Source organism: Sinocyclocheilus rhinocerous, unplaced genomic scaffold (genome assembly GCF_001515625.1).
Source record: "Sinocyclocheilus rhinocerous isolate Xijiao unplaced genomic scaffold, SAMN03320098_v1.1 scaffold1211, whole genome shotgun sequence".
Classification (NCBI taxonomy): Eukaryota; Metazoa; Chordata; class Actinopteri; order Cypriniformes; family Cyprinidae; genus Sinocyclocheilus; species Sinocyclocheilus rhinocerous.
In genome coordinates this window covers 491,016-501,353 of record NW_015670979.1, presented here as the reverse complement: position 1 = coordinate 501,353, position 10,338 = coordinate 491,016, and the positions used below count along the sequence as shown (strand labels likewise).

At 35.9% G+C, this 10,338-nt stretch overlaps 1 protein-coding gene across 1 annotated transcript in view; it reads right to left on the bottom strand.

The window, feature by feature from the left end:
* LOC107734460 (relaxin receptor 2-like) overlaps positions 1–10,338 on the bottom strand; it is a 39,015-nt gene that overhangs the window by 21,954 nt on the left and 6,723 nt on the right. The window contains exons 4-10 of the mRNA XM_016546432.1: positions 9,810–9,884; positions 6,524–6,595; positions 4,802–4,873; positions 4,567–4,638; positions 4,005–4,076; positions 3,833–3,904; positions 3,509–3,738 (exon numbers count right to left, since the gene is read on the bottom strand). Coding sequence (XP_016401918.1) covers positions 3,509–3,738; positions 3,833–3,904; positions 4,005–4,076; positions 4,567–4,638; positions 4,802–4,873; positions 6,524–6,595; positions 9,810–9,884 — 665 coding nt within the window. The remainder of the gene's footprint in view (positions 1–3,508; positions 3,739–3,832; positions 3,905–4,004; positions 4,077–4,566; positions 4,639–4,801; positions 4,874–6,523; positions 6,596–9,809; positions 9,885–10,338) is intronic.

Here is a 10,338-nt window from a genome sequence, read left to right as displayed (position 1 = left end):
GAACCCGCAACCTTTGGGTTACGAGTCCGACTCTCTAACCATTAGGCTACGACTTCCCCAAAGAAAGAAGAGAGAAGAGAGAAGACTTTTGTTTCAGTGGAGGATCGATTTATGACATTTTGATTGAAAATTACAAGGTAAAAAAAAAAAATAATAATAATAAATTAAGCAGCATGACTGTTTTCAACATTGATAATGTTTCTTGAGTGCCAAATCAGCATTTTAAAATGATTTCTGAAGAATCATGTGACACTAGAGATTGCGGTAATAGCAGCTGAAAATACATCTTGCCATCAAAGGAATTAATTACATTTTTAAACATTCAAATTGAAAACATTTCTTCTAAATTGTAATTGTAATATTTCACAATATTATTTTGATAAAACAACTGCAGGCTTGGTGAGCATAACACTTCTTTCAAAAACATTAAAAAGCTTAAATATTTAAAAATTTTGACTGGTAGTGTATATTATATTATATTAATAGAAGAATCAAAACTACTAAATACATGAAAACACTTCAATATATTAGTAAACATCAAATCAGAGAAAAGACTCGAACCAAGAAATATCCCTGTGGAGTATCCTTTGGCTGTTGGTTTCTCCAGCCTATCAGAGTGCAGTGGAAAACATACTCCATTTCGCCCATAATAGTTCCCAAACAGGTCTTCATTTAGCAAGGGAACAGCTGCTATGACAAATCCCAGAATCCAGATGAAGGCCAGAACCAACACCGTCTGCAGCTTCCCGGGCCGCAGATGGCTAAACGGGAAAACGATGACTAGGAATTTCTCTAGTGTCAAGGAGGTGAGGAGAAGAACAGATACTTCAGAGGAGAGCAGGGCGAGGAAGCCAATCGTTCGGCATTCCGCGCTATCCATCCAGATAAGAGCATTCCGGTTATATTCGCCGCGGAATTTCACATCAAATATCCCCAGGAAGAAAAGATAGACTCCCATCAGACAGTCAGCAACTGGAAAACATTAAAGCAAAAGAATCAAAATAATGACAACATTCCTCAAGCATATAATACAGTGCTTAGCATAAATGAAGAAAAAAAACTAGGCTTCTACAAATAAATATACCATGAAATCTTTTTAAATATGTGCCAGCCAGAGGAAGATGAGCACCAACTGAGACTTGGTTTGTTTCTCATCCAACTCAACCACGAAAGTTAATGTCTCTACTGAAATTTTTGGGTTTTGTTTTAATTTTTCTGGTTTATTTCTGGTATCATTATGTCACGACATGTTGGTTTTTGATATACACTCTAGTCACAGAATTGATTTAAAACAACGGTGACTAGCCCCTGCTGCAGCGATTACTGTAATGGATGTTAATCTTAACAGCACAAATTATCTTCCTCATTACTAATATAAAAACAAAGACATAGTGTGACCAGAAGTGGCATGAAGTAGCTTGCCAGTTTATTTTAGGCCTCTCTTTCCTGTGGAGGTGTGAAATATTTCACAGCTGCTCATTTGCTGGTTCTCCCACAAGTCAGACAATAAATTGAGGAAAACTGCAGCCGTCACAAAAGCTTATGAGAAAAGGGAATGTGTTTAATGTGAATAATGTATAAACGTATCCTTGTTCCTTATAATTTGAAGGAATACATCATGAATCAGAGCCAGGCAATGGTACCGCCATCTGTGGTAATAGGCGATTTTTTTAATCTGACAGCATGGCAAAGGTGAGTAGAGGGACACTATTAAAGCCAGCGAACAGGTGAGGATAAAGGCCAAGCTCCTGTTCCCGCACTGATGTAGCTGAGATTAACCAAACCAGCACAGACAGAGACCGTGAACTGAATTGTCTGCACTCCTGCAATTTAATTATATATACACATATACTGATTTATTATATATTTATATTATACTTTATAATAAATCAATATATTATTAATATATAAAAACGATATATTACAATATAATACATAACATACATAACATTTATACAGAAATTACAGTTAAATTACATTACTTTCATATAATTAAATTAGATCTATGTAAATAAAACTTTCAATTATTTCTATAATAATACCTATATAATAAATTGAAACCATCTTTTGCTAAAATTAAGTCAGCAATTTGATGTTTTAATGCTTGATTTAAAAAAGTAAAATGATTAATTATTAGCATTATACACACACACACATACACACATATAATTTATCTTTTTTTTAGCAAAAGATGGTTTGTCTAAAGAAGAGACAAGCTTGAAATCACAATCGCAAATACATTCTGTAAAATAATGTTGCCTTTCCCTATCAGATTTTTGGTGGTAAAACTGCAGTACTGAAAAAAATAACCCATCAAGCGGCTATCCGTGTTCTCGTCCTGATGTCTGGCAAAACTACACCTGTCAAAGATTTACTTAAGTATTAGTAGATGTGTTTATTTTTCGGTACATCAAGAAGTGATCGGACTGTGGAAGTCTGTAACTTTACCCTTTAAATAAGTTCAAAATTGCACATAACATTCAAACAAGCAAGCTTATGAAGACAAATGAACGGTCACTTTCTAAATAAGATTATAGATTAATGCAAAAAATACTCAGGAACGAACAATCAAACACACACACAGACACAAAAGCAAACCAAATCATAACAGGTTTCACTGTCAGCTTCCATTATTCAGATCAATTCCCCCTACCTATTGTTACCCATGGGTTTTTACACTAATATCCCCCTTCATGAAGGCTGCATAACTGGGCATAGTTTCTTTCCAAGAAAATCCTCCCTCACTCTCTCTCTCTCGTTCTCATAAAATGTCTAGCCAAACGTTTCTGTGGACTTTTATGAGACTGTTACAGACAGATGATAGTGTGAGTGTGTGTATTTTGTAACGGATAATAATAATAATAATAACAACAACAACAACTAATATAGCTACATAATATAATGTATATATTAGACAGCTAAATATAGTTATAACTAAATAATATTTTATTAATTTTTATTTTTATTATTAATATAATAAGAATAACAATTACAATAGGGTTTTAGCACTACACGCTTGAACCCCTAATAATAATTGTAATTTGTAATAAACATATGAAGTGTTCTGTATAACGACCAGACTAGTCAACAACGAAGTCAATCGTTTATTATTATTAATACAATTCAATTTTATTTGCACAGGGCTTTTCACAATACATTTTGTTTTAGAGTAGCTTCACAAAAAGTGTATGTTTTCAATGGTACAATCAGGAAGTAATCAATTTGTCAATGTAATATCTGTATGGCAGTAGCATATACCTATGAGATAAGGTTATATGGCTAGTTAGCATCATGTATTTAGTTAAGTACACATAATATGTTAGACGATGATTACAGATTGTGGTCATAATGATACAATATAAGAATAGTATTTGGCAGTTTTGTATGTCAGTCCAGGGTTGGCATCATCTGAAGTCGCTGTATTATTATTTTTTTTTTTATTATTAAAACCATTTTTGCACAATGTATTTATTAATCAAATATTAATAATAGTTTCAGCTGTACTCACAACACAAGACTTTGATGCAGGCTGCATGCAGGTTGTTCTCTGCTCTAATGAAGGAGCGCATTCCGATAACAAAGAGATTCCCAAAGCAGGTGATGAAGGCCATAACCCAGACGGACACCCGCAGAACCATGCTGGCTAGCAGGTCTTCCACTGATGAAATGCCATCCGTATTAGGTTTACATTTCCGAACATGTGGGGCATAGGAACAGTACTGAAAATCCTTAAAATATCTAGAAAAGACAGATATGCACACATAACAGATTACAAGCTGAGCATCCTGCTTATGCAGATTAATACACAGACCACACAATGAGAGGTACGTACATGTGGGACAGGTTTCCCATCGGAAGAAACATCTTGGTGGTTATATCAGGAATTTCAATGCCCTCCAGACTTCTGTTAAATACAAATGGATGTTGTATTTCATGTGACACCTACTAATAGGGTTTTAAAAGGCATTCTTTTGAAAGGCAGAACATGCGGTGTTGATACTTACAGAGACTCAAGTTGGACCAGGTGATCGAAGTGACTGGCATGAATATGGAGTGAAGGATTATGGGATATATTCCTGCAAATATTAAATGGAGTATGTCAGCAAACAATGGTAATTCTGATTATTTACTGATCACATTCCAAGTCTGTTTTTCTTTAAACAGATTTTTTTAAAGAACCACTTTGTAGCTCTTGCTATCCATTGACAGTTGATGGTTACCAGGAGCTGTCAAGTTCCAAAAAGGACATGAAACACTCAAAAAGTTATCATATGGCTTCGACAGCTCTAAATACAGCTAGACTACTTTTATTGCTTTTTTTTTAGTCATTTGTCATTTTTGGGGGGTTGACAGCTTCCAAATGAAGAGTTGTTTGTTCCATGGAAGAACTAACAGCACAAAGGCTTGGAAGGACATGAGGGTGAGTGAGACAGAATTTTTTCCATCTTGGGTGAAATATCCCTTAAAATAATATTATTTCATAGTATTGTGGTGTTGTTTATTGCATTGTATGCATTGATCAATTCAACACTTTTGAACTACGTGACTGATATGTGCATGACTCACAGTTTTTGCAGATATTGTAAACTCCTGAAAGTGTTTTTAGGAAGATTGGAAATTCTGTTGCAAGACAAATCTCTAAAAAAAAACGAAGGAGAAACAAATACATCTGTTAAATAAGCATAATCCATGTGCATATAAAGCCATCTCAATTATGTATGTGCAGAAAGTTTAAGCAAAGTTATTACTCTCAAATCACAAGATTTCACATCCTTTCCAGATTATGTGCTGCGGTACTCACAGTTCAACCAAAGATCCAAGAGAATGAAACGTGTTTTCTAGAAGGATCTTGATTTTATTGTCATGCAGTGATCTGGACATAAAAATTGAGAGAACAAACTTAATGTTACTTTCCAATGAGACTAAACCACCACATTTTCACTTGTGTGGAAGCCTCAAAGAACAGCCACTGGGCTGTGAAACAGCCAGACGATAACGAAATCGTACTGCTTTCTGCTGCATTTTCCAGCTTATTCTTCCAGCAAGGGCAAGCTGACCTTATTTGCAGGGATACCTATCTCTCTCTGAAAGTCTCATTTAAGATATGTCTGACATTTCCCCACATCCATTACAAAAGAGAATTGCACATATTAATAATACACTATGAGAGTATTAACACTGATAAAATATTTGTTATTTAAGCATCAACATTCACAAACCACTGTTATTTTTAATAGCAAGCATGAGCTTCTGTGTGCATGGTTTGGAATGGCAGAATTCGAGCAAAGAGCGCTCCCTTTATAATCACTAAAAAGCTGACATCTCAGTTCATCGCGATCTCACAAAGCTGTAACACTATGAATATATGCACAATGAATCTTTCATAATGTCTACACTTTGTGTGTTATAATGAGGGGATTCGTGAGCATGCCAATTTCAGCACTGCGCAAGAACTCCATTTGAGCGTTGAGTGTATTCTAACTTAAGCGCCTCTGATTGGCCATTGCGATCCAGAAATCAATAGATATGTCTGTGATTTGTTACATTGCTCAATGCTGCAAACACGTGTTATAAATACTCTGCCTATGCTTGCGCCTGTTAATCATTTAAATTTTATATTAGTTGTTCTTGTTGCTTTTGTGCAATAGATGAAAAACAATTTATTTGTTTTTAGATATTTTATGTTTAGATATTTCTATTTTGCGGGAGTCCCGCGAATAATTTTATTCTTCACAAAAATGCTCAATCTTGACCCAGTCCAAAAACACAAACGTCAACACAAACGTCAAGCTTGCTCTCGATCTGTGGTAGAATTGAGAAGATGTGAGTTTGCTCTGATATACAGCAAAATGCCAGTCATTTACATGGTTAAAAACAATTAAAACGTTTTTTTTTTTTTTTTATCAAATAATTGTGTTTTTATTTAACATTTTTAGTTACGTTGTTAATCTGACAATGTAATTTTAATAAAAATTGTGTAATAAAATAAAATGGTATGTAATATTAAAAAAGTGCAAAATAGAAAAATTTTTACTAGTGGTCTCAGACTTTTATACCCAACAGTATATGACATATAATTATTTGAAAAACCTAACATCAAAAGACTTTGTGATATACACAACCAGAATGGTGTCATGTCCTATATTTTAAAGTTACAGTAAAATTAAGAAAATTTCAACACATGCTTGACTTCATTTTCCACAAGGGCTTCAAACTTTGTTCACTTGTAAGAAACACGTGCAGACAGACACTCACATCCTGATGACTAGCCAAGAACAAGCATTTCCTTTTAGAGATAAACTGAGGATTAAAAAAAAACAAACATGTCTGAGATAAACTAAAACCAACATCTGTACCACATTCAATTAAACTGACCATTAAATCAAACTCGCTTCCACGTTGCCATTAATTGTGATGCTGGCATCAACATGTGCAGCCATCATATAAAAAAACACAATGAAACCAACTAATCAGATTTTACAGTGGATTGTGGCTGAGGGTAAATGCACGTAAAAACACTTACAGCACTGTGAGCTTGGTGCATGTCTTCAGAGTGGAATAATTCAGCAACCCAACGTGGTTCTCAGCGAAGTCCCTGTGAAGAAAGACAAGCCAAGGAAAAGCAAAGAAAGAAAAAGAGCTGTATATTTAAAAAAACAATTATAAATCCTGACTTAGAGGACATGAGGAAGACAACATTTGCACTGATGACTGGGAAAACTCATCCCATTGCTCCTCCTGCAACAACAACAAAAAATCTAATCAAGAGCCATAGGTGCTTGACATGAATAATCAGAGTGCCTCATGAAGCCCCATGCTGAAATTTTTCATTCAGCAAGCACTTCGTCGAGAGGATGTGCCTGACTTTGATAGTACCTCTGATAGTCTTTCTCTCCAAAGTGTCAGGCTGGACTAGCAGATGGCAAATTGTCATTCAGCGGCGAGAGTATCGCAGCACGAGTGAGCTGCTCGCATATGTAACGTCAAAAATCGCAGTGATCCTGCTGATGCCCACTGTCAGTCTCTGTCTGCTCTGACTATAATTACCAGAGTGCATTGTTCACAGAAAAGCTGAAAATGAGTCCTAAGTGCTCATCATGAAGGGAGAGACGCTTGAAAACAAACACACATCTGGCAAAGATATGGACGCTTTGAGAGGAGTTTTCATTGTTAACTCAAAATGTGTGACACAGTCAATGGAGTTGTAGTCAGACCTTTGAATAAACAGTTCAAGCAGCTTAATCTGGCCTATAAACGCCCACTTAGACAGAAAGAGAGTATCTGACTGATATGCTACGAAAGAAATCTTCATTAACTGTAAACCGTTCTACACGCCGCGGGAGTTTCACTCATTCATTCTCGTGGCTAAAAGGACCTACGCTAAAAAGTTGGAAGATCAGTTCCCTTCCAATGACTCAGCTTCAGTGTGGAAAGGTCTGAAAGCCATCACAAACTACAAGACACCATCCCCCAACACTGAGGCGAATCAACAACTTGCTGAAGACCTGAATGAATTTTATTGTAGATTCAAAACCCCCCACACCCGTTCTGACCATCTCTCTACACAATAGTTAACACCTCCTGCAACCCCCCCCCTCCTGCACTTCAGATCAGTGAAGATGATGTGCCTGCCCACCCTTCAAGAACTGTATACATCCAGAGTGAGGAAAAGGGCTCAGAAAATCACTCTGGATCCCTCACATCCAAGTTATCCCCTTTTTTAACTTTTACCATCTGGCCGGCACTTCAGATCCGCAAATACCAGGACAGCCAGGCACAAGAACAGTTTCTTCCCCCAGGCAATCTACCTCATGAACAGTTAAATGTTCCCCACATTATGCAATAAAAATGTGCAATAACCTTATATTTATTTGTTACCACCTCCATCCTAGTACATCCCTGCATCTCATTCTATTCTATTCCATTCTATCATCTATAGCACAACTGTACATACAATTTATTTATTTTTCGATTTATTTTTCAATATTTGTCTATTTATATTTACATATGTGTTTTTTTTTTTTATTCTCATCTTATTTTTTATTATCTGTGTTGTTGTTGTTGTCTCTGTGTACTGGAAGCTTATGTCACTAAAACAAATTCCTTGTATGCGCAAGCATACTTGGCAATAAAGCTCTTTCTGATTCTGATTCTGAAATCACAGTTTGTTTTGTTCTCACTAACCTGAAAAACTGGCAGATCTAGAGATTATTTCATCCACAAAAGCACTCGTTGGATCAACCGGTACCTCGTAAACATGACTTTGTTTCCAAGTAGACTGATAATAAACCCGGTGTGCCCTTACTCCAGGAAGGTGCTTAAAATCCGCCAATCTGATTAAAGCTTGCCAGATAGAGAAAATGCTTTCCAGTTTTGTGTGCAATACCCATCAGATGGTCAGTAAATTGGCCTGTGGGTCGGTCTGTGGGTGTCCTGTCTAGGAATAATCAGGTTTTAAGGTAATTGTTGACCATAAAATTTGAACAAAAACATCTTTAAAGTTTTTAAGTGAGTGTGGTCTTCTAGGCATAGGTTTATCTGAGCAAAGCAACTGCTGACAACAGCGTAAGCTATATTAAGTGGTTTTACTTGGACAGCTGTGGAATTTCACTGAGAGGTGATATGATTCATACCGAGTGAGATTTGCTAAATTCAAACCTACCTCATAGCAAAACGCTATGATGCGGTATCATTTGTTCAGTTCAGAGACCATCGGCTAAGTGTTACAGACTCTTTCTGTTCGTTAACCTTAGAATAACCTATTCAAATAAACCAAAGAGCCAGATGACTAATATACTAATAGACATGCAGGTATAAACACACACATACAGAGATATACACGCTTACAGCTAAAAGTAACAAAAAAAAAACCTTCCCAGAGTATCAAAACTTTCCAGAGAAATCAGCTTGATATGTTGGGGCCACTCAGATCAAAAATAAATGCTGTATTTCTTACTGTCTCTAAACAAGATGCACATGTACATGTGCACAGAAATAAATGGTCAAGCTAAGAAGGCTTTAACATTATTACAGTATCATACATAGGGATGGGTATCGTTAAGGTTTTAACGGTATTACTACTCTTACCGATACTGCTTATCGATTCGGAACTTTAACGGTATTCTTATTTGCAAGATAATGTATATATAGCAATAATGTATGTATGTGTGTTTTATTAATTTCTCCAGTACCGATAGCAGAACCGTTAACGTCAGAGCTTATCGATACTCCGGTCTTTCATAATTTAGCCCCGGGACCGATTAAATACTGGGTTTCGGTACCCATCCCTAATCATACACAAACATTGGTAGTTTAACTAGTTGTGTCAGGAAAATTCAGTGAATTAGAATGATGTACAGCCAGGAGGATTTCTGTGAGTCGCATGATGCCTTAAACAATTATAAACACAGGAGGACTCTTTTTATTTCCTCTAATGAGCCTTTAACATGTTGCATGTGTGCCAGCAAATAAATTCACCCTATAATGCATGGTGTCCACCACAGTGGATGGTTCTAAAAGACATTTTAACCAATCTAACCGTGATGTTATATCCAAACCATCTTTGAGCCTTACTCATAATTCTACGTAATTTTTTATATATTAGTGTGTATCTCAAATAACATATAAATCCTCAAAATACATACAATACATATTTTTTTACTTAATTTTTTCCCATATTTTTTAAAAAATAAAATAAAATAAAATGCTGTGTGTATATATATATATATACTGTTGTGCATTATAAAAGGTCCGGATGATCCTCTACTTTGTAAGAGTTGAAAAAAGGGCCAGTAACAGGAAATACTCACAACCACCTGAGCAAGGGCATGTGCTGACAGAGACTCGAGTCAGGGAGCCACAACAGGGACGTGTTAACCATGGATCTGAAAATGAATAAAGATTTAAATTAACCACCTAAAATGGCAATACAGCCTCGATGTGCTGACTGTCACTGCAAGAGCCTTGAAGGTTTTTACTGTAGAAATTCAGCAAACCCCCTGAAGCACTTTTAGATATGACTGAATCAGATTCAGAGGAAAAACAATCAAGGCTTTCTGCCAGACTAGCTGTGTGCTATTAGGTGTCCTCTGTTTCACAAACATAATTATCTGGAAATTGTGTTTTAAATTAGTTCTTGTAAAGTGAATCCTTAATTATTATCAACTAACTAATGAACTGATATATTAATTTAAAAACAGCTCCTCTGAAAGGTCATTGTAACGAATCAGTCCACTGAAGGCGAGCGTAGTGAAGAACCCAAGTGCAGTTTATTTACAGTGTGATCCAAACATCCAAACAATAATCAGAGACTTGACTTGACATGAACAGACTTGACAA